The 25,828-nt window shown below is 40.2% G+C and overlaps 1 protein-coding gene across 1 annotated transcript in view; it reads right to left on the reverse strand.

The window, feature by feature from the left end:
• LOC134530281 (trichohyalin-like) overlaps window positions 1-25,828 on the reverse strand; it is a 289,318-nt gene that overhangs the window by 23,274 nt on the left and 240,216 nt on the right. The window contains exons 8-15 of the mRNA XM_063364988.1: window positions 23,081-24,037; window positions 22,098-22,250; window positions 19,205-19,393; window positions 18,344-18,483; window positions 16,094-18,251; window positions 8,843-9,100; window positions 7,664-7,869; window positions 4,280-4,361 (exon numbers count right to left, since the gene is read on the reverse strand). Coding sequence (XP_063221058.1) covers window positions 4,280-4,361; window positions 7,664-7,869; window positions 8,843-9,100; window positions 16,094-18,251; window positions 18,344-18,483; window positions 19,205-19,393; window positions 22,098-22,250; window positions 23,081-24,037 — 4,143 coding nt within the window. The remainder of the gene's footprint in view (window positions 1-4,279; window positions 4,362-7,663; window positions 7,870-8,842; window positions 9,101-16,093; window positions 18,252-18,343; window positions 18,484-19,204; window positions 19,394-22,097; window positions 22,251-23,080; window positions 24,038-25,828) is intronic.

The raw sequence follows: 25,828 nt of genomic DNA on the forward strand, positions 1-25,828 counted from the left end.
TCCGGCGGAAGCACATTGCCACACCCGGCGGAGTGCTTCCGCCGAGGTGGCCGGTAGTGGTGCTAGCTGCGGGTCGTTCGGCGCACTCACACTCGTTGCACCATGTTGCACGCGCGGGCGTGTTCGTGGCACACGGCTTTGAGAGGTGTCGGAGAGGCATCACGGCCTGTGCGACTAAGAGGTGCACTATCAGCTGGCGTCATGGTGTTGACTTGCTTCATGACAACGCCCGACCGCATAGTGCCGCCGTAACACAACAACTCCTTGCAAGATTTTGATGGGAAATGTTTGATCACCCTCCTTACAATCCGGATTTGGCACCGAGTGACTATCACCTTTTCCCCACGTTGAAAAAGTGGCTTGGAGGACGACGCTTCAACACCAATGATGAACTGCAGAGCACTGTTAAAACGTGGCTGAATAGGCAGAAGGCATCATTTTATGCAGAGGGTATTGGAAAGCTGGTGCATCGGTACGACAAATGCCTCAATCTGCACGGTGATTATGTGGAAAAATAGAGTAAAGATGTACGTTTCTTTTGACATTAAAATAATTTCCCAATTCATTCCCTTTTTTTATTACAGCCGATCGAAGGTTGAAAAAAAAAACCTCGTATTTTATTTCTGCAAAATGTCAACAATGATTGGAGTTTTGTATTCAAGTACTATATTGTTGAAAACTGAAATATGTTCCATGGCAATAATTTAAAGTTTCTTGCAAAGCTCTATTGCTATAGTTGGTTTCTAACTAATATGTAAATATCTGTTTTTACCAACCAGGATCTTGTTCAATATTGATGTTTATGCATGTTGAGTATTGCAGGTGTCTTGTAAAGTTATAATGCTATGTTTATTAGTTAGCTACAACTGTGTAAATAAAAACATGTAAAATAATTTTGTTACTGACCATAAGAGCTTTTGTGTGCAAGTGTGTTGTATGAGTATTGCAGGCTTTTTGTAAAGTTGCATTGCTATTACTTTGTTTCGAGCTATGACTATATTTGCATTTTATAATCTACTGTAATAATATGCATTAACAAATTTTATTGTTTACCATACAAAAATTTTGGTTCTTGAATAAAAAAAGCTTCCTGTAAAGAATTATTATTATAACGGTGACTGTGTAACAATTGAAATGCAAAATACTGATAGTATAACATTGTGGCCTGGTTATGTTACAAACCTGGATTTTGTATTAAATATGCTTCAATTTGTTTGATATTTATAATGTGAGTGTTATTTATATCCGAAACAAAAAGAAAATAATGACAAAAAAAATTTTGTCTCTTTTTCATAATTCAGGCATTAAGAGGTTAAATGATTTTGCTGGTTCACACTGGTTATCTTAGAAAAAATCCTCAAGAATGGACAACAAACTCTCTCGTTATTTTCAGCCCACTGTGTTCATCTGCGCTGTAAATATTTCTGACAAAATTCATTCCACCGAATTAGCTGTGCTGTCAAGGCATGTGACATTGTTCTCCATGTGTTAATGTATTCATCTTTGTGGTCCATTCAGAAGGTTTCTTTTATGACAATCAGGGTAAACTAGGAATGGAATATGTCCATGAAATTATTTTAAATATGTACATTTAGTTATGATGCAAAAAATCTATAGTTACTAAAAGAGGTGTTAATCTGCACTAACACATGACGGAGATAGACCCGGCATGCAACAGTACACACATAACAATCAAGCCACCTATGAACAAAGAATTTTCATAAATGCATTGACCCTAAAAATAATTACCTGTCCCGACCTGAAAAATTCAACCGATAAGCCGTAACTATAAGAAACCCTTAAACTCATTTTCACAGGCAAGTGGAGACTAACAAATTTGCATAAGATATGTAGTTAGAAGTTAAATGACACACACACCACATACAGTACATGCTATGTACACACATAGATATTTCTACATACTTGTGACAACCATTATCAGTGCTTTTTATAGCATAATCTATTTTTAAATTTAATTACACTATAATAAACTGCACTAATTAAAACTAAGTGAATTGTGACACATTGTGTAAATTAAATTACAATCAATTTCAAATAAAATAGCAGTTATATAGAAATAGATACATTTTTCTCATTAAACAGTTATATAGTTAACTAATAAATATAAAATCTTACATAACTTATTTTTCACGTCTGTTGTTACTACAGAAATTCCAGAAATTTAAAAAAAAAAAAAAAAAAAAGTAGTTGGTATCAGCCAGAAGAATCATAAAACTGATACTACTTAACTTGTATATATGAGAATGAAATAAAAATGTAAAACAATTTTATGCACTATAAATTTATTTATTTTAAAATGAAGGTATGTAAAACAAACAAAAATGATGTAAATTATCCAAAAATATGAAATAATATTACATAGAATTAAAGAATTAAACATGCAGAAAAAAAATACTTATATTTTCTTACTGTGAGTTATAGCAAAAAAAAAAAATTACTACCAATTTCAATATTGAGCAATTTCTTTTTGTATAATGCACTCTGTAACAAAAACTTCATTTTGAAAATAAATAAAATTGTGATAATGTCACTTTATATAATCATTTATTAATTATTTTGAGCACAAAAGAAAAATATCAAAGGTTATATTTTATGGTGCCATAAAAAAAACTCAATGATTTTGCAACTTTTCTGAGCTGTATTACTAGAATTTGATAACATTTTTTATTACTGGTTGAAACCCTGATCTAAACCTTTGGGCCTCAAATTCCCCCTACGCCAATTCTGGCCAATCAACCCCTAACTCCTTTTTAACATTCAGTTTCTCTTGTCCTTTAGTGCGGTCTGTGCATTGTGGGGCCCATGAGTGCAACAAGTGAATCATAAGGAATGCAGCTGTGTGCAAGTGCATGATGCCAGTTTCTGAACTCGACTAGTGTACTCCCTCTCACTCCGAAACATCCCAAGCCTGCCGTCTGCCTTTCTTGCCGAGAGTGTGCAGTGATCGCCAGGTGACGACACTTAGCTCGCGCTACAAGTGCAGCACTGATCAGTGATCACTAGACACAAGATTTCATGGGTTTATTTTTAGTCCAGTTTCATTTTTAAAACAGAAGATTTTGAAGTTATTGTTTTCATTTTGATAAACTCTGTTTTCTAATACTAATTCCACAAAAGTTATGTAATGCTTATATCCTGCATTTTAATGATAAAATAATTTATAGTAAATTTGTCTAAAACAGATACATTCAGAATAATAAAAAATAAGTCTGAGAGCATTTTTTGTAGTTTAAAAGTGGTTCAACAAGAGATGCACTATCAAATAAATTAAATCATTTTTATGCACTTTGATACAAATTTTGTTTGGAAATAATGACATTCCTTGAGTTTCAAACATTAAAAGTTTTTTATTTTGTTTTTGAATTAAGTTTTGGTTCAATGCTGCTTGATTTCATTATAGAACTTTCATTTCGATGCTGTATGGTGTATTAACTGCATTTCGATGTTATATGGTATACTGACATGCTTTTTGGTGTTATTATGGTTTTATTGCAATTCCCATATAATCTTGTCCCTAGTGATCACTTACAAAATGCTAGCATATGACTTGATGTAAGCTTTTGGACATACACCATTGCTAAGCACTTTTTCTGTAGAAGAAAAATAAAAAAATACCCAAAAGACAAAAACACAAATTAAGCAAAAAAATTGCTGTTGTCAACAGGATATAAAAACTTTTCATTTTGTCGTGTTTTTGTCTCGTTTCAACTGTTGTGCTGATTTTTTTCTTTTTTGGTTCAATATTTTTGTGCTGCCATCATTTGTAGGGGTTTTTTCATTCTCTTAGTCCATTTTTCTTTGTTTTTCTTTTGTTTGTTGACCATATTCCTGTAATGGAATATTATCTAGTGTTTATATCCTGTTGACAACAGCAATGTTTTGCTTAATTTGTGTTTTTTGTCTTTTGGGTATTTTTTTAGTTTTCCTCTACAGAAAAAGTGCTTAGCAATGGCGTATGTCCAAAAGCTTACATCAAGTCATGCACTCCCATTGCACAAATCTTTCAAAGATAATATGCTAGCATATCTGTGGATAGCACGTGTGTAGCTATGTTAATAAATTTCAAATGTCGTGCCACCAACCTACAGTGTCTTATTTATCGTGTGTAACAGCATCCCCTTTGGTCCTTTGGCCATTCGACCCCTGCCTCATCCTGTTATCCCACCTCCTCCGCCTTCTGCATGTGCTCTACTGCGTGTTTCTCTCTACACACTCTACACACTTCTACGTCTACCTTAAGACAACCCTTATGTCATACCTCATCTCGTCTGCGCGATTCTTCCATTTGTGCGTTGGCAGTTTGTTGGCTTTTCATCTTTGCTTGGGCATTCTTTAAGGCTCTGAAATCAAACAAAAAAATGAGATAACATTTTTTAACATAAGGCTATACCTCTGTTTGGTGTGAAATACACATACTAAATGTTTTTAAAAAAATTATTGTCATAATAATTTATAGGCAGAAAACTATTAATTAATTTTTTATCAGAAGAAAAAGCCATGAATGTAGAAATTTTATACAATTACGTAGACATGCACAACTTGGCAGTAGTAAGGAGTCATACATTTTTGTCATTTCTGCTTTCAACTCTACAGCACTAAATATTTATATATGTACTTTAGTGAATAACTACAGAACATTTTAGGAACAAGTGAGGGCTAATTTTACCATCTGCACATACTTTATTTCATTTACCTCTATTAATCTCGCAATTTACTCGATTTACTCTTTTACTATTTTTTTATTTCTATTCCTCTTTATCTCTCACCAAACCCTTCTTTAATGCTAGACTGCATCATGCATGCCTTGTTGGATCATTGTCTCCCACACTTGTCTATGAAGTTTGGTGACGCGCAGTCAGACAGCATGCCGAATTTGCTTACATCTGAACAGCAGTACAACAGCTAAACAGCAAACAACCGTACACACTCTAAAGTGACGAGATAAATTGCAATCATTAGCAATAAGAATGAACTTACAAGTGGGAGAAATAGGAACCGAAAAAGCCATCTTGGCTTCAAGAGTTCTTAGATTCTCCTGATTTTAAATAATATAATTTCCAAATTTTGGCATTGTTAAAGCATAGTACGTATATAATTTAATGGAATGCTCGAAGTTTCTAGTTACTAGCTACTTCAAACAGATAACCCTGTGAATTCATTACAGTTTAGTATTTAATTCAATCTTGGGGATCACTACAACTTTAATAAAACAGTCAATGGACACTATTAAGGGCTTTGTTAATTTCTTACTGTGTGATCATTGTCTAATGGCCAATATTAAATATGAAATAATAAAAAAAATTGTTATTGCATGAAAAACCCTGATACCATTTTGTTGTCTTTCCGCTCATATTCATCTCCCTTAATATGATTAACAAACTGTAAAGAAACCTAACTTTCTATATTTTGTTTGTCAACTATCAAACTTATTTAGTTGCACAGTCAGAACGGAAGAAAATATGGAAGTATGTATTTTTTATTACGGAATAAATTGGAATAAATTGGAATATTAATGACTTTAAAATTATATAAGAGCTTTTTAACCACAAAACTACAGTGCTAATGCAATGTCTTCATTCATTTATCCATCCCGAGTTGGACTTCAAGCAGCAGTCTGAACAAACACAACCATTCACCCTAGGAGCTCCAATCTATGTTGTTTAGTTGCTCAAATAACGAATGTTTGTTCTATTCTGGCATCTTGGCACCTTGGCATTTGGCTAGCTTATGCAGGGAAACTAATTAGGTAATTCATCCGTATCGACCTTGTGTCAATTTAATCACAGACAAAGCAAGTTATTGACCTACCATATGATTATGGATTCGGCCATATATAACCATGAATGTAATGTAAAACAAATAAACTAATTCAATCAGCTAACGGTGGTCTTGCCAATTCAATTTTGGTACACATAAGTCAAGTGTCCAATGACATTTAAACAAACAAAAAAAATCCCTTTCAGCACAGCCTACAGGCATAGCAGATTTCGAAGTATCCATTTCTTCTAGAAATGTTTTGGAAAATTCTGTTAACTTCTTGAACATTTTAAGAACTTAATGTTCATAACATCCTATATGTTTGCCAATATTACAAAATTATTGATTAAAATTTTTCTCATTTTCCATACAGTGAAAATATTTTGAATGTTTTTGACTCAATGCATCCAGCATTAAATAGCTGAGAACAAATTTATTTTATGCATACTAAGGTAGTTGTTAGTTATTCAATTTTTTTTTTAACTTTAAAACTCTATTTTTCATCTATTGCACTAATGCATGGTTGTATATAAATTTTATTTAAACCAAATTTTAAGATAATATTAAGATGGTTTGAAATAAATTCTAACAAATTTGATACTAAGCAAGTTTTTTTAAAAAATTTCATATTTTAATCCCTGTTTTTAGATAAAGTTATAATTTTTTTACAAAAATACTATATATAGGTACTATATAATATGTATTAGCTTGAAAGTGATTTGTGAAAAATTATGGCAGTTATTGTGTCTATACGCACACGTGCGCGCGCACACACACACACACACACACACACACACACACTTTTGAGTTGACGATGGCTTTGTTTGGGGTCTACGGACCACGAAACGAAAAACTATGTAAACGTTTTCCGGTAGTCCATCATGGTAACGGCTACAATAGGTAGTATTTCTTCAAAATATACTTAAAACTGTGGTTCACTTGCTTAACAGTTCACTAAAGGTTAGTTTCTCCTAGTTCCTTCCCTCATTCATTTTCTACCATTCCTCATCTCGCGGCTCTTCACCTCTAATTCCTTGTCCCTCTCAATCTACCACACTTGTAAAGTGGCTGGCTCACAAACTCACCAGAAAATTTGGTATATTTTCCGAGAGGGTGCTCTCAAGCCACATTACTTTAATTCAAAATGATAATGTTATAATTTATTCCTGCTATAGTAATTTCACTTGATGGCATGAATAAATTGATTGTACCCACAACTATATCAGTAACATTTTTTATGAGCTTTTAAACCAGAATGATTCGGATCAGAACAAATTGACCAACAGAGTAAAAGAACTAGTTGGTTGCGGACTGCGCATCTAAAATTTGGCCCGTCTACAATAGCAATGTCCTAAACTGTGTCCGAAGGACACTCGTCGCTGATTGGTCCACGTGACCCTCTGACGTCATGCGTCAAGTGGGCGAAGGTCCGAACCTACCTGGTCCGAAGACATTCGTCAAATTTGAACTTTTTGTCCCAACCTGTGTACTTCGGACACAGAAAAAGAACAGAACACTCGCGATATTTGAATTTCCGGTTCCCGTTTGAAAACGCGGTGTTTGTTTTTGTTATTGAAGGAAACGGAAGGTGTTGTTTAGTCACTTATAACTTACATAACTTTCATAAGTTCGATCTCGAACTAATTAAAGCAACAAAAACAATGAACAAAAAACGTTTGGTTTGGCACATTTACAGCACTCTGGTGACAATACATTCGGACATCGCAATTGTGGACAGGGCAGTTTTCAGTGAGACCATGTGACGTCACTCACAGTCGGATAAGGACACGGACCACGCACAGGTTCGGAATATTGTAGACGGGCTCTCAGAGAACTGCTCTGTGCCCATCCATGCGAGAGAAGGATGGAAGGCCGCGGTACTTGCTCTTGGAGGTCGCGTATCTGCTTCTCCTTGGTGTTCTGCTCCTCCTGGCTCATCTGCACGAGCTGCAGCAGCCGCTCCATCTCCACCTGCGAGCGCTGGCTGTCGTCGCGCGCCCTCTCCAGCTCCTTCTCCTGCCCCTCCACCAGCCGCTCCATCTCCGCCAGCCGCCGGCGCAGCTCCGGGTCCCCGCCCGGCCCGCCGCCCCCCTGCCGCCACACAGGACCCTCGTCGTCGGGGCTTTACGGCGAGGACTCGGTGGCTGAAGCCCCTCCCGCCTGCCCCACCTTACCACCACCCACACCGCAGAAAATTATCTCTTCAAGGAAAAAAAACTGGGAAAACATTAGTTTCTTCAAAACCCCCCCCCCCCCCCCCCTCCCGGCACCCCAGGGAACCACTGGATCCGCCACTGATTTGAGATGGGAGCCTAACACGGATCAATGATGTCTGGAAAGGGATTGCCTTCAAGCAAGGAACCATTCCAGCACGAGTGGTCTTGGAAACACGGGGAAATCAAGAATCAGGATGGCTGGAACAGGATTCGACCCCGGGTCCTCTGGAGAGCTGGACACGTGTCTTACCACATCTAGCGCCACGCTTCAAGTATAGAGCTTTTGAGATGGCTAGCACATAGAGTAACATGAGTTAAATCACCTGTCATGCAAGTTTAATAAGCTTTGGTCGACTGCATTTTGGCTATTGATCATTATACAGTTAAATGTTTAAAAACTGACCCTATCAGGGAACAAATAAAACATTACAAAAATGTTTATATCAAAGGAACTTCTTTTTTGTTAGCATTTCTAAAGGATTATATAGTAAAAGGGGGCTGCCACATAAATGGGCCTCTTTATAATAGTTAAACTATTACGACCTCCTTATAAATTATGAATTGGATTTATAATTTATAAGACTGCTTGCTCATGATTCTCAATCAAACATTAATAACATTATGTAATTTAGTGTAAGTATTCTTAATAACGGCAATGAGCAAAAAATTATAGTAATTAATAATCTGATTAATAGCCATTTACGTTACTGAAAAAGAATCTACACATATGTTTGAATAAAATCATTAATAATGATTGCATATTTTTAAACTTACAATCAATGTTGATAGGATACATATGATTTTATGAACTCATGATATAACAGCCCCATATTTATTTTATTACTTACTTTTTGTATCTGTGCTTCTAATTGGTCTAGTTTTTCTTTCCTCTTCTTGAGCTTCAAATCTGCTTCAGCTATGGATTTCTCCTTCTCATCTAACATCCTACTTCTACTATCTAAACCTTTTTTATGTTCATCCAGCTTGCGTCTCTGATCCTCTAGTTGCTTTTTCTGCTCTTCCAACTGCATCTTAAGAGCGGTAGTTTCTTCGCCAGCTTTCATCGCGCCGTTCGCTAGTTTCCGGTTCGCTTCGTGTAGGTCCAACTGAAACACACACCACAGCCTGCTATAATCAAGGTCCAAAGTGAACATCAACAGCGAGCATGCATCACATATACACAGTGGTTTGAAACTACATAAAAGCAAACAGCCTGAGTGTAATGTGTACAATGTGGTATGCTATATGCAGATATCACTGGAAAGTATTTATAGGGAATCCCTTGTTACGGAAAACGTTCCTAATTAATTGCACAGTTCTAGTAACACAAGAGCAAACATTTTTTTTAACCCTTCACTTTACATATTCAGAAAACTTTTAAATCTTATAATTGGGGAAGTAAGGAAGTACTTGGCAATAAACAACATTAGTTTTCATATAGAACAGGGAGGAAGACTACTCGTTAAAAAAAGGGTGCGTGTACTAATGTATGCATGTTAGAAGTCACTATGTGTTCACTGGTAGCAGTGTTAGAAAAATTAGGTACAAGTAGTTTTAAAATATATATGTGCTTGTGTTTTTCAATTTGTTTGTTACATGAAATATATTTCATTCATTTATAAAATAAACCATATGCTACATTGTACATGTGGTTTTTGAACTCGACTGGATGAAATATGCATTCTGTTAAACTTCCATTGCATAGTGTGCATTCAATTCATTGCAAACTAAAATTTCACCCTCAATGTGCCTAAATAAGTACAGCTTAAAAAATTTTCCGCAATGCAGTTAGACATAGTTAAACTCTAAAGCCTACAAAATTGCCCAGTGTTAATCACAAAGAATGGTGCCTTTTTACAGGTCTATTATAAATGTTATCTAGTTGGAGCTCGGCGCAAACATCTTAATGAATAATGATGGTAACGAGCACTGTTTCATCTTACACAGGAACTTGAAACATGCGACACTAATGAACTCCAAACTGGGATGCCAAAATTTTATTTCAAGTGAATAGTGAATTATTTAGCTTGGAAATCTTGGGAAGCCAAAACTAGGTTGGCATGACCGAGATTCCAACCCAAGTCCTACAGAATATGCGTCCAGTGATTTACTACTGCGCCACCTCATTCCGTGAAAGAATATTTAATATTCATTTAAAAATTAAAGGCAAATTGAATCTAAGTAAAATGTTAAAAACCCATGATTATAACATTATTTTAAGTTCAGACACTTTTTTTAAAAAATAGTAGCAAAATTCTATAACAATTAAACAGACAAATAACACAAAGAACCCAAGACAAAAAAAGACAAAACTGCATACCTGATAATAACATCACAGTTACATAAAGATCAAACAACATTCACAAGCAAAAATTATTCATGACCCAGAGAGTGCGGGCAAACATATCACATTTCCAATAAGGAAAGCTGAAAGCACATTAACTGAGTAGCTTTGGCCACAGAAAGCATCATAAAATCAGAAGAGTGAAAAAAATACTGCGTGTTCACATTATAAAATAAAAATATACACAGAATAGTAAAAAAAATAAACAGAAATGCGAGATTCCCTGATTCACACTCAAAACATTAACTTACTATTTCACTTATCAACTAAAAGTCCTGAAACAATAAATAACAAACTGGGAAAAAAGTTGATCTTACCAAATCCACCAAATATAACCAATCTGCACTATATAATTAAAATAAATGTAGATTACCACATACATAGTTTGTTTTAAAAAATTCTTGGACTGTCTGGATTGGACACCAACAGAAAATTTCAGATATTTATGTAGAGAGCTTTCACAAGAATTTCACAAATGGCATGCCTATCTTCAGACCATTCAGTTAAAAGAGTCTGTATAGGAAGGGCCTTAATCATGAAGCCATAACCATACAGATAATATACAAAAAAAAACTGATTTTCAACATAAGTATAATTTACAAAATTATTCAATACTGTAGGCTAAATTATATCTAATATTTGAATAAATATAAGTTACTTTACATTTGTGAAATTATAAAAATAAATTTACCACACCTTAGGAAATTGTTTTTAAAATGACAAACCTTTTCTGCATGATTTAAATATTTTGCAACATGAAAAATTACATTTTTAAATTTAACTACGTACTTTAGCATTGAAAATCAATGAACTTGACGTCAACCGGGCCTGCGCCCCAGAAGCCTTTCCCCTCACCCCCCGTCACACTTCCAGTACTGACATCCGTCTTGAGTACGTAGCCGGGTGGTTATGTTTGAATAGCGCGCCACGGACGTCAAGAGGGCGCTGTAGCAGCAGTGCGCCACACCCCTTTAACTAGAGATAAACATTGTAATTCTTTATTTGCTTATTTACCCCCAAGTGGCGTGTGACGGCAGATCGGCCGGGAGTGTTTTATGTACTTTAAGTGATTAACATTTAGTTAAGGCATAAACAACGAAAATACGTACCAAACATGCACGAGGCGAACCGAAGTCCGCCGAAGCCGGACTGGTTATCGTTAATAATAAATTGTTGTAATTTTAGTTAATAGCTTTTATCATGCATTAGGTGTAATGTAGAGTGTTTCATGTTTTACCTGTAGCTTCCTGTGGCACGTAATCGTAAATAGGTATAACGGTAATTGGTTCGGCGCGAAGATGCCATGTTAGGCTAGCGGAGCCCTGAGCTCACCGCAGTACTTCGCCAGCACCGACCGAGAGCAGACGCATCAGCACCCCGGGGACCTCACCGCTTGCCTGCACTGCTAAGTAGTTCTGTTAAATCTTAATCATCTTATATCTTTCGTTCGTAATTCCTCGGGGCTTCTCTCGGTCGGGGGGACTATTTAAATAATTGTACGAGTGACCACCATGGTCCTTTTTGTGCTAATTACCTAATTGTAGATTGTGACCACGTGGTCAGGTCGCACCGCGTGAACTGATTCGTGCCGCAGGCGTTGTGTGGTATAATCAAAGGCGTAGGCGAAGTAGTAACTAATAAACCATGGCATACGATTTTATTTGTATTTGTTTATTTGAACATCCTGAGTGTGACGGCGTGTGGGACGCCGTAAGAGCCCACTGCATAGGTGAAGAGCGTGCCCGACGCTGAGAGCGGACCAGTGGCGAGTACTAGGATTGGCTTTAGGGGTTGAAATCACGCCTCACATGGCCGACGTCACGGCCCTGAAAAAGAGTCTCTCCCGGGTCCGTGCCCCTTGCACGGTGGCGCCCACAAATTAATCTCAGTACATGTATCGACGCGAACCCCCGCTTAGCATAAGGACAGTTAGGCCGCGGCCATGTCAAACTTAAATAAAATGTGAGATGTGAGTTCATTGCAAGTCGTCATTCTCTTTTAAACAAAGTTATTTTATTCCTGAATCCCAAATCATCAAAATTAAAAACATTAAAAACAATTCACAGGATGATAAAAAAAAATTGCAAATGGAACTGTGAAGAAACTCAAAAGATCATAGAAATTTCACACATAAGTTCTCGGAAGTGGATGATGATATAATACAGACTGCAGCCAATATTGATCAGCTTGAGTGCCAAAAGGATGCTGCAAAATACATGTCGTGGTGGACTCAGTTAGCACCTTGTTGCGGTTATAAAATCTCATAGCACTTTGTAGGCTCGAGTTTCAATAGAGTAAGTGTCTGATATCTCGAAACTAGCGTATTAATGACAACTTTAAGTTTTATGATTTTGACACAAGTGTGTGTCTACATCTGTAAACTACCATTTGTTTACCTAAGCTGAATTTGAAAGTGCTACTGCAAATTATGCAGCAATTATGTCCCGGTGCATGGAAAACTAGGATCTGTTTATATCAATTCGTTAAGACTATGGTTGAAAGAAGTACACATCAACTTTAGAGTAGAGTACGTACTTCACACATTTCAAGGATCAAAAGTACAAGATAAAGCCTACAAATTAAAAAAAAAAAAACAATCCAGGAATGTTTTAAAACAGACCTCATATCCCTTTTTTTTTAACACTTCTTCATGCACTGGTTTTACATATTGTTACGAACGTTAGCAAGGCCGCGTCACGCGCAGGTGCACGCCGTAACATGAGATGTGCAGTGCGCACCTGGGTCGCCGCTTTAGATCCCTCCAGCCCTTCGCTCCCCCCGCGCGGACAGTTAGTTTGTCATCTGAAACCTGCCAGCTGCGAGCCGCCGACGCGTGTTTTCGAGAGATTTCTACCGTCGTGTCGGCGCGGAATGACGCGACAGGCCTCGGCCACTCTCGTGAGTTCTGGAATTGCGCCGGGGCCTATATATATGCCCGAGGACGCCGGCCGAGAGAGTCAGTGGAGTTCAGAGTGAAGTCGGGAGTTTTCCCGCGGCGGAGTTTCCGGGCGATAGAGTGGCGAAGTCCCTGGACGAAGGTTCCAGGGCTGAGAGTTCAGTTCCGGGCGATAATGTCGCGGGTGCAGCGAAGTTCCGAGTGAGGCGTCGAGTGGGATCTCTGCGAAGGGGAAGTGCGACAGCGGCGGCGGAGTGCGGGACGGAGAACCACGAGGGGTGCTGCGGCGAGAGTTGCGCCAGAGGTGCGGCCCAGCGAGGCGTGTGGATTGTGAGAAGCAAGTGACTGGAGAAGGAAACATCTTTTTTTTTTTAGTGAAATTGATTAATTGGCATTTTTAGATTATTAGCTAGTGATGTTAATAGTGGCAATAAATAAAACTGTGTGAGATAAAAATCTTTAATTGGGCTATCCTTTACGAACCCGCAGTCAATCGTAACAATATTTTGGGAAACCAATTTTCACAAAATGCATATAAGCCATAAATTTAATTTTTACAATTTTTTTTTTAAATTATCTGCATATTATTGTTACAAAAACTTATAATTTAACATTGTTTAGCAGCTAAAAAAGAAATGAAAAAAACTTTTGATGGATGAATGAACATCATTAATTTGTGAAAAAAGAAGAAAAAACTGTTCCTTTAAATGAGTCAGGAATATATGCATTGAGGAGATAACTTATAAAAATTAAGTAGGAATTTATGTATAATTTTTTTCTCAAGTGAGTATTAAAGGCACTAGAAAAGAAATATTTCAATAAATTTATCAAGCAATCAGTTATTGAATAGCATTTAATCAAAGGAAGATGATATATTTGCACGAACTTCGTTACTATGTAATATCATTCATATTTTGCAAAGTAAATCAGAATCTACATCTTTTTTCCGGTGTCATTTAGAAAATCAGTGCTGGTATCCATCCATGTCCTCACTATGAAATATTTTTGACTACATTACTAATGCCTAAAGCTTTGCTGACAGCTTTACTGTATTATATAAAAAAAATTATTTGTGTATTAAACTGAATATGCTTCAGAAAATGGTGAAATATGTGTTTGTTATGAAAGACTATTGAAACTTTAAAATTTGATTTTCTTGCAAATAATGTACTTCAGCAAGCTTTGGCAAGGCAACCAATTAATGTTAATTTTTACATGTAGATTAATATTTCATAGTAATATAAGATTTACAGTAATGATTTTATAAATTTCAGGTTAAAATAGTGAGTCAGTCTCCATTGAAAAGGTAAAGGGGGATATTTGTTATACATACTAAACAAATTCCACACATTTTAAATCTTCATTTTGTTAACAATAGGTTTATAACATTTAAGGACTGTAAAATAAATTTTATTTTAAACTCACTACTAATAGAATTTATTTAATATTTACTTTTTCACGAGTCTCAAGTGTATAATTGTTCTGTAAACTCAATAGTAATGCATTAACAGAATTGCTGAACTCTTGTGAATATTTAAATTATGTGGTACTAAAAATACAGTTTTCACTTCTTAATTAGAAAGCTGAAGAACAATTTCTAGACAGTTAAGGTTTAGAATATATTATGTAACATTTAATTCACACACTACAATTTTTGAAGCAAAACATTTTACTTTGGATCAGTTTCTAATGCAAACAAATTAGAATGCACGTATTTTGCACCATAAAGGAAATAAATAAACATATAACATATAATTGAATATATTAGAGACTGATAAGGATACCTACACACAAAAAAAATCAACAGTAATGGGGAATGATTTCTTTCAAACAAATTGAACATAATCTATTGCAAAATGAATTTTGTGCATATTCGTAAAAATACACAATTTTAAATTCAAAACATGATTTTCTAATGCACATAATCAATTTCAAGCATGCTCTATAGACACACGTTGTAAAGGAAATATTTATGCGCGTAACCCTGCACATGCAAAAATAAATTAGCATAAAATTACAGATATAGGTATTTTATATTTGAAATAAAAAGCATTACTGATTGCTTATATTTCAAATATATTTAAAATGTATGGCAATAACAAAATTGTTTATACACAAATAATTCATCAAAATGTTTTTGTTGCCCAACGTCTAAAATCATGCACCAGGAAATATCAGGAGACACAAAACGGGCAAGTGACAACAAAAAATACTGTGAAGTGGATTGTGCTTTATGGTCATGTTGCATGTTCACATGTATGTGTAACTAAAACGAGTTGTGTTTCAACATATGTGTAAACCAGTAGCATTGTGCTCCAAAAAATTTAAGTAAGAAATAAACAACAAAAATATAATAAACAGGAGGTAGGGAAAAAATTATTAAAAATAAAAAATGAACTGGTGTGGGTTGGAGGATATGCCCAAAGGATACAGGTATAATGTTAGGAGCATGCTGTTCTAATGCTCAGAGTATTCTAGTGTGCCAATAAATTTTAGGATAGAAAACTGAAACCTGAGCCACAAGATTATTGATATAGTTGTCATGACTTATTTTTGAGTTTGTTGAAATAATTATAAATTGGCACAGATGTAAGATTCACCACAAATATGTTAGATAAGTTTTTTTCTTGCTTTCAAAAGAAAAAAATTATTCATGAACAAGGTGTAATAGAAACAGTGAACAAACAACCTTTTTACAAATTACTCCAAAGAGGATAAAAAAAATAATGTAAAACAAGCTAGGAATGTTTATCATTCGAAAATACGTTCAGGCACACACAGAAACTTAGGTAAAAATGCAAAATATACACATATGTACAACAACAACACCTGTTGAATTTGGGCAATCCTCCAACTAACCTGGTTCTTCTCCAGTTCGCTGACTAGCATCTCGAGCTGCGCCTGGAAGCGCTCTCTCTCAACTGCCGCGCTCTTTAAGTCGGCGCGCAGCTTGTTCACTTCCTCGCTCAGCGCGTTCACTTGGTCGCTCGAGCCCACTTGCTGCTGCAGCTGCTTCTCTACCGCCTGCACTCTCCTCTGCAGCTCGCCGACCGTGCGCTCGGCTGCGTCGGCCCGGGCCCTCTCCGCCTCCGCGACCTTGCGCAGCCGGTCCGCCTCCTGCGCGCGAGCCTCCGCCCTCTCCGCGCGCTGCTGCTCTCGCTCGAGGTCCCGGCTCAGCGCCTGCGCCTGCTGCTGCAGCTTGGAGATCTCGCGCTGGTCGCCGCGCTCCGAGTCCTGCGCCAAGCGCCTCTGCTCGCCCTTCAGGCGCCGGTTGTCCTCCCGCTCCCGCTCCAGCTCCGCCTCGGACTGCTGCAACTCCTGCTGGAAGTTCATCAGCATGTCCTGAGACTTCTCCAGCTGCATCACCAGCTGGTCTCGCTCCAGCGAGAGCTGGTTCACCTCCGCCTCCAGCTTGGCCACCTGCTTCTCCACTTTCTCCGACTGCTTCTCTCTCTTCTCCAGAATGGACGACATCTTGTCGCGGTCCCTGCCCGCTTGGGCCAGCTCCTGTTGCAGGCGCACGTTTTCCTCTTGGAGTCGCTTGTCGAAGTCCTGCCTACCGTGAAGTTGTTGCTCCATGGCCAACTTCATCTGCTCTAGTTCTTTCCCCAGCCTATCTCGCTCCTCGTGGGACCTTTGCAGTTCTGCTTGCGACTGCTCGAGTTTCTCGTGTAGCCTGGTTAGCTCGGTAGCCATTCGTTCGAATTCAATTCTTGCAGCTTCATTGTTTTCTTGGTACTTCCCGAGATGGACCTGCGACTTCTCGAGTTCTCTCGACAACCTTGCAACGTCCATCTCTGCCTGTTCCCGTGACTGATGAGTCCTGTTCAGCTCCGACTGTGCTCGTTCCAACTTTTCCCGTAGTTTCTCCATCTCCACGCTGACACGTTCCACCTCGGAGCGTGTTTTCTCTCCAGCAGCAGCACTGCGCTCTGTCTGAGCCAACTCAATCCTCAAGCGCTCCACTTCCTTCTCAGAAGACTCCGTTCGAAGTTGCAGCTTTTCGTACCTATCGCGGACCTTTTCGCATTCGATGTGAAGTCTCTCTATTTCAACCTGTTGCTTCTCCTGCAAGCCCGTGAGCTTGCTAACCTCGGCGCGACTCAGTTCCAGCTCCAACTGCAACTCGTGCAGACGTTCTTCTTGCTTCTCGTTGGCCACCAGAGTCCTCTGCAACTCCAGCTGACCCTGGTCCACCTTCTCCCGCAACTTGTCGCACTCCGACTGGAGGCGAACATTCTCCGACGACCACTTTTCCTGTTCAAACTGGTATTTACCTCGCACGCCCTCCGCACGCTCCAGCTCCACTCGAAGTCTCACTGCATCTTGCTCCGCCTTGCGAGCGCGTTCCAGCTCCGCAGACATCTTCTCCAGCCGTTCGCGCAGGCGGTCCATCTCCACCTTCAGCCTGTCCTGCTCCTCCTTGGAGCGTTCCTGGGTGTCCTGGTACTTGCCCATGCGGGCAGCGTACCGCTCCGCCTCCTCCCGCAGTCCCTCGGCCTCCGCCCGGTACCTGTCTATCTCAGGCACCGCCTTGCGCAGCTCCGTGCTGGCCTTGTCGTGCTTGTCGTACATCTTCTCCAGCTCCACCTGCAGCCGCGCCATCTCCTCCTGGCACTTCTCGCTGCCCATCTGGGCCTTGTTGCACTGCGAGTGCGCCCGCTCCAGCTCGAAGCCCAGCCGCTCGTTCTCCGCCTGCAGCTTCTCCCGGTCCGCCTGCAGCCGGCGCATCTCTATCTGCGTCTTCTCGTAGCGCTCCCGCACCATGTCCAGGTCCACCGTGATGCGGTCCATCTCCTCCTTGAACTTCTCCTCGTTCTCCTTGGTGCGGCCGAGCTGCAGCGCTGCCCGCTCGTACATCTCCTGCACTCTCTGCAGCTCGTCCTGCAGTTTGCGCTGCTCCTCGCGGGCCTTGGTCGCCAGCAGCTGCGCCTTCTCCACCTCCATCTCCAGCCGGTCCTTCTCCGTCTCCGCCGTCTCCAGCTTGTTCTGCATGCGGTACACCTCTCCTTGCGACCTGCAAGTCCACAGACCCGCGTCACTCGGTGCGAACAAGCACACGACTTCCTGCTGGTGCAACTTCAACATCGTTTACAGAAGCAAACTTACCTGTCGTACTTCTCGAGCATTCTTTCAAATTCTTTGTTGGCTGTCTCTTTTTCTTCTATTGCCTTTTGCGTAGTCATTTGTGTTTTCTCTAACTTGTCTTTCAAAATTTCAAGTTCGGTGAGGGTCTCATCTCTTTCAATCTGAAAATAAAAGAAGGCAAACTTGTTGTATTAAATGTAAAAACAAAAACGTGTACACAAATAAAAATTTTACATCTACAATACCAAAAAAACAAGTAAAACATGTCCAAATTGAATATATGTTTAATTTCTAGTAGAAACCACCTATGTAGTAAATAATATGGCTATTGGAAAATTTATATTTTATAAATAAAATTTGGAAATTTAGCTACAGCACGCATGATGACTCTTGATGATAGTATAAATTCCTGATCACAAGTACAGTAAAAGGTTGACAAAGCAAAAGCCAGGGACAATGTCATTGTGTAGGATTGTAGTACATAGTATTAATAAAATAAACCGGCAAAATATAAAGGACAAGTCTGTTCAACTGTGTACTATTTTAGAAGTAATGTACTAAAAAAAATTGTATGGTAGTGCTCATATTTTTAATTAATATAAACCCAGAGGAATTCCCAACTAAATGTTGAACACAAGATAGTAAGAAAATTTTATTAAGTTACCTACTTCACTTTTAAAAGCTAAGATTCAGGTCAATACCCACTAGATAAATCAAATAACGAGACATGTATACAACACAGTTAATGAAAACGGCAAGGTAATGTAAATTTATGAGACTCGAAAAGGTAGTCAAAAGATTATGAAAAGATTGTTCAAACAATGGAACGAGATGAGACCTGATGATGATAGTGACAAAGTCTGGCTGCCAGGACTCGCGAACCTGTAGCTTCTGGTGCAACAGCTGTGTCTTCTCCCACCTCTCTTTGATCACATCGAGCTCTGTTTGCATGTTGTCGCGTTCGCGCTGGGCCTTCGACACTTGGCTCTGGAACACTTCGTTCCGCTCATGCAGCTTCTCACATTCCTCCTGGAAGCCGTCTTTCTCCTTCTGCAGCCGTGTGATCAAAATCTGAAATACAAAAATTAAAAAAAAAAAAAAATGTTATTAATCATTTACACTGACAAGCAGGAGATGGTAACTGTCAAATGACTACAAACAGCAGGATCATAATTTTCCTTTGAAATCTTACAATCATTAAAGTAAATGTGATGTTTCACACTGAGATTTTTTATCACATCTTATTGCTTTGATCACTGAAATATTTATTCTTTTGCGCAGGTATTTTATCATCCTGGTTACTTTTAAGTTAGAGGTTATCATGCAGCATATTATACAAGTATGAAAATTGATAAATGTCTATCAAGAAGTTTCCTATGCAAAAAAAAAAAACTAATTTACAAAATGTAATAGGTTGACAAACAAACGGGATGTTGGTAGATTCTTCAGGAATTAAAATAGAATATTAAACATCCGTTATTTAATGTCTACGAGAAAATGTTTGTCCAGAGTTTTCAGAGAGACTCAAACCATTTTTGATTAAGTCGAAGCCATCAGGAATATGTAGCACTTGTTTACACACTCTGTGCCTTTATTTGGTCGATTCAGGCTCCTCTAAACACTTTGTAATAAACGGTTGAAAAAAAAACTGCCTTAAAACTGGGAATGAAAGAACGTGTTCACACTCTAATATTCACCTATTTTGATTGTCAGCATGTGAATGATAGTAGTCACTCGACATTATTTCTAATAAAGTGTTAAATTTTGGAATTTGGGGGACAGTTTCAGTTTGTTTGTTCTCGTTTATGTACCTTAGAATATGATTGAGCAAGACAGCAACATTTAAAAATTAAGCTTCAACAACGCAATAGTTTTGCCTTGCTCGATGCATGTCTACGGGTCACTCGACTTGACATGTACATTAGGTTCACACCTCAAAATAATCATCGATACTCCCCCAGGCATATAATCCCGCTAGGGCGTGAACCTGGTTAGGAGAAAGATGGGTCTTTTACATGCCTGACACTGTTAACAGTGCCTAACGTGGGTTCCTAGAACCAGTAAATAGATTCGCCATTTCCAATCGCGGCATGTTACTGGAGAGCGCCCGGCTAGGTCGAGAGGTTGAGGATACCCATCCCAACTTCGGCCCCACCGACCCGCCTCCAGCTCCGCCGTTAAACCCCCAGACCACCTACAGAGCTAGCCCCCTCTGTGGGATCTTGAGTAGAACCGTCACGGAACCATACCTCTCGCATCCCTGGGACCCCTCGATCACCCAGTTGCTCGTGATCCAGCCGAGGCCTATCCAACCTCTACCAGCTCAGCAGGCTAGTACCCAACCTTAAGTAGCTCAACACTTCCACTCGTCACAGGGCGGGGACCCCTCGACTAGACATGTACATTAGGTTCACACCTCAAAATTTGCATCAATACTCCCCCAGGCAGGTAATCCCGTTAGGGCATAGTCCTGGTTAGGAGAAAGATGGGTCTTTTACATGCCAGACACTGTTACCAGAGCCTAACATGGGTTCCTAGAACCGGGAAATAGATTCGCCATTTCCAATCGCGGCATGTTACTAGAGAGTGCCCGGCTAGGTCGAGAGGTTGAGGAGACCCATCCCAACTTCGGCCCCACCGAAACACCCCCAGCTCCGCCGTCCACCCCCAGAACTCCAACAGAGCCAGCCTCCTCTGTGGGATCTGAGCAGCACCGACACGGAACCATCCCTGGGACCCCTCGGTCACCCAGTTGCTCGTGATCAAGCTGAGGCCTATCCAACCTCTACTAGCTCAGCAGGCTAGTACCCGAGCTTAAGTAGCTCAACACTTCCACTCGTCTACAGGGTGGGGACCCTTCGGAGTGTTTTCCAAGCATAGGAGGACCACTACCACCACGTTTCCTACTCCAATCCTGATCCTGAGCCATTAGAGGAAATTTCAGCAGGGAACTATCACAGTAAAGGATCAGTCCCATGGCACCCTTCATCTTCAGGTATAGTGCTTTCCCAAGCAGCCTCATAGCGGGAGAGCACCCCCTGATCCGGACTTGGATGTCCTTGGGTACTTTAATATCAGCATATCCCCCGCCCGAAGGTTACAGCTTTGCCAGAGCCCGGGTAGGTATGGTAACACCAAACCAAGGATTGCCTTAATTACCATCCCTTAGACTATCCACCGCCCGAAGGTTACAGCTTTGCCAGAGCCCGGGTGCCCGGACAGGGAGCGATACCCCGCCACGCTACCGCCCTTCGCTATTCCATATGCATCCTGGATTCTTCACGTTTAATCCAATGCTTTGAGACACCACCTAAGGTTTGGGGGTCCAAAACCCCCCGGTGGACTTTCTGCAGGAGCAAGTCGTAGTCACCTGCCCACAGCTTACTAATCCACCAGAATTCCCGTTCCGACATACCGAGGAAGTCTGAGGAGTGGGCACCCCCAGCATTGCCCATATTTGTTTAAACACTGGCGCCACGAGAAGGCTATGGGTTGCCGTAAGCGGGAGAGGCTATATATTCGCATCACACGCCCTTTTTGGGTCTTGCAGAGAGCTTCACTCAGATACTAGAGCCGACTACAACTCTGACACTTCATAGGTCCGCTCTTCATCCAACAAGGTTGACGGGAAACCCCGTTGGACGCAAGACCCTTAAGCCAGTCCATCGACTAGACAATGCCATCAAGTCTCCCAAGGCAAGAACCAGCTGCATGGTCGGGAGCGGGCAACGACGGAAAGGTTGGCAGGGGAGTCCGGAACCGCCAGGGCACGCACCTGAGCCTTCTCGTACTTGTCGCGCAGCCGGTCCGCCTCCAACTGCACGCCCTCGCGCTCCTTCTGCAGCCGCGTGGCCTGCCCCAGGGCCTTGTCCAGCTGCGACTGGATGTTCTCGAAGTCGTAGTTCTGCTTCTCCTTCTCCATCTGGAGCTGCGCGGGGAGCAGGGAGGGCACAACCCGTGAGACATCGCTCTCTCACCAACTGCACCGTTCAGAACTTTTTTCTATCCACGAAAACTCACCACCGAAACAACTATAGAAGCTATCGTTACAGAGGGGTATCTTAGCTGGTGATATCAGTTGATAAAAATGCAAATGCGCAATAATGAAATGATATTCCTGCTCTATGCACCAATATCTGGTGGTACTGGAGTTTCAAACTGGTTACCCCTGAGATGAACAAGAATATGAATGAGTGAACAAAAAAAAGGTGTTTAAACTAGTACCTAAAATATTAATTAATATGTATAATTCTATGATACACAAATAATTTTTTGTAACCAAAAATTTAAAATTTAAATTCTTTCAAAATTTATACTAAGGGTTTTCTTTTTAATGAACTTAACACACTGATAGGAAATTACATTGAAGTACATAAAGGAAAAGTTAAAACCTAGTGTATCCATAAAATAACATCTTTCTTTTCTTATGTAACTGGTCCAAATTTAATATATCTTACACATTTAAAATTTGCCAAGGTAAATTTTTTTCAGAATAAGTAAATGTTTTTTTTGACACAAGTTTGTTTGACAGCGTTATTTATGTTAAATATGTATCTTAGTCATTTTGAAGAACTCCAGAATTCAACATCCTCCATTCATAATATAATATTTTTTGGTAAACTAGTATCTTAATTGCTCTTTTTTATTAATTAAATAATTCTAATAGTTGTAGAAAATATTTTGCAGTTATTTGATTTTATTTGCTATATAATAAGAAAGTAATCAAGCTTGTACAAGAAGATAAATATATTTACTTACCCGTCTGATTTCGGCCTGGCCCTTGTCAAATCTTTCCTGGAGTTTATCAACTTCACTTTGAGCTTTATCGAGAGCACTCTGTAATTTATCCTGCTGCAGTTGCGCTTTGCCTAAAGTCGCTTGCGTTCTCTCCAGCTCTTCTTTGGATTTCTCCAGCTCGGCCGCCATCTTGTCCCGCTCGGCGTGCAGGCGGGCCACCGCCGACTGGGCGCGGTCGTACTCCTCCCGCAAGCTCTCGCGCTCGGCCTGGGCGTTCTCCAGCCGGGCCTTGAGCCGGTACACCTCGCCCTGGGACTTCTCCACCTTCTCCTGCAGCCCCGCCGCCTCGGCGTGCGCGCGCTCGTTCTCGGCCTGGGTGACGCGCAGCTCGGCCTGGGCGCGCCGCAGCTCCGCCGACGCCTTCTCCGCGCGCTCCTGTATGCGGTCCAGCTCCTGCGAGGTGGTGAGCGTGCTACGGCCGAACGTGGTCTGCGAGCGCTCCAGGTCGTGCCTGAGCCGCTCGTTCTCCAGCTCCAGCCGCGCGAGGCGCTGCTTCGCCGCCTCCCAGTCGGCCCCGCTGCGCCCCACCTCGCTGGCCGCCTTGTCCAGCTCCGCCTTGGACTTGCCCAGCTCCGACTGCGAGCTCTCCAGCTTCGCCTCCAGCCGGTCCTTCTCGGCCTGCGCGCGCTCCAGCCGCGCCGCCAGCTTCTCCACCTCGCTCTCCGTGGCGTGCAGCTTCATCTTGTACTCGGCGACCTCGCGCTCGTGCAGCTCGCGCTCCTCCGCCTTGTCCTGCTCCGCGCGGTCCCGCTGCTCGCGCAGCTGCGCCATCTGCTTCTCCTTGTCGCCGATGGCCTCCTCCAGGCTGGACAGCGCGCCCTCCGAGCTGCAGTGGTGCGCCTGGATGGCGTTGAGGCGCGCGCGCGCCATGTCCACCTGGTTGTCCTTCTCCTTCAGCAGGTCCTCCAGGTTCTCGATCTGCAAGCAGCGCGCTCTCCCGGCTCCCAGCTCTACCCCGCCCTCGCATCGCCTGCCACCTCAACATCTACCAGACCGTTACATCAACCTGGAATAACGACTGATGTCAATAATGAATAGGGACACCTGCAATTCGCATTTTTCATTTCATGTCAAAGGTAGTTCACGAAACACTGTAGCTTTTTTCTAAGAGTCATAGCTAGAGTCCCGGAAATTTCACGGATTCCTCTGGCCTAAGGATAGAATTCAAAGTTATAGGTGTGCTCGACCCATGTTTACTTTTCCATTGGTTGATTTCTTAGCGAGAACATTTTTATCCTTGTTATTTGGCACTACCTGATTCGCTTACTTCTCTCCTAGCTGGACATCGTTGGCTCACGGTCGTAGAGGGGCGTGTCCAGATAACTGCGGTCCAATCATGAACACAGTGCGACAGTATGGAGGTTTAAATTCTAGCTTGCAACTAAATGAATCCGCGAAAATTCCGCGGCTCTAGTCATAGCAAATCGTGAGGGTGCAGCAAGCAGTACGGTGACCACATTCTCATTGGCTTCCCCCCGTCAAGAGCGGGACGACACCTCTCACCGACCTCAGCCAATAAATAACCACAGGAGAAAAGCTACAGTATTTTGTGAAACACCTTGACACGAAATGTATTCGTGAAAATACAGGTGTCCCTACTAATGAAAATCTGTTATACTTGTAAGAATGCTAAGAATATTAAATTTTGCTGTTTGAAAACTTTCTTTTCAGCATACATCAACTCGCATGAAAGTTGCTAACTCATCCTAAAAACTGAAGCCCGCAAAGGAGACCAAGAGAATTTATGCATACGTATGCAGTTGTCCATTTGGAGTTGTCTTAGCTCTGTAAACTACAACCCTGCTTACTTATCAGATCATTCAGCTGCATAAACCAACATTGTGTGGGTGCACTGCAATTGAATACATTTCCAAAATAATAAAATAATAAATAAAAAACTGCAACAGACATTTACTAAGGATCATTATTTATTCAAGTTTCACGTACAGACTACATTAAACTAGGCATACAAGCATACACAACCACATAAGTACAAAGCGGCTACAAAAACTGAAATCTCTATTCGAGCAACAGCAAAATAAAATAGATGATACCAGAAATATACAAAAAAATAATAAAAGTAAAATAAAAAACCTTTGAGGGTTTTGATAACATTTAATACAATAATTATGTATACTACAAGTGGAGGAGAAAAACATAAACATAAGCACATAACATTGTACAATTTTTTTTTGGGAAAACACAGGGGATAAATAATAAAAAAATTTCTACGGTAATAATGTTTTATTAAACAAAAAAATTAAACAATTAAAATACAACCAAATTAAACAAAAATAACAATGCACATAACAATGAAAAAAGCTCAAAAAATGAAACATATTACAAATTGAAAAAGATTACTATTATTAAGGGATAATTAACATATTAATACACTATAGCAATAACACTCAATCAAAGAACAATACATTCCTTTTCTCAGAACTTTTACCATCTAAAAGTATATTGGTGAGTCTCCATAAATCTTCTGAATTTCTGGTGAAAGTGAAAAACTAATAGTACCACATTCAGTGAATGGAGAAAATGTAAATAGTTTCCACCAAAATAATTTTTTTACACGGTTGTAATTTTATCACAGAAATTAAATGTATGTAGTAAGCCTTCAACTTATGATCTAGAAACCTGTTTCATATATATATATATATAAAGTTAATATAGGACCAAATTTTGAAACCATTACAACCCTTACTT

This window comes from Bacillus rossius, chromosome 3, assembly GCF_032445375.1.
Source record: "Bacillus rossius redtenbacheri isolate Brsri chromosome 3, Brsri_v3, whole genome shotgun sequence".
NCBI classification, from domain to species: domain Eukaryota; kingdom Metazoa; phylum Arthropoda; class Insecta; order Phasmatodea; family Bacillidae; genus Bacillus; species Bacillus rossius.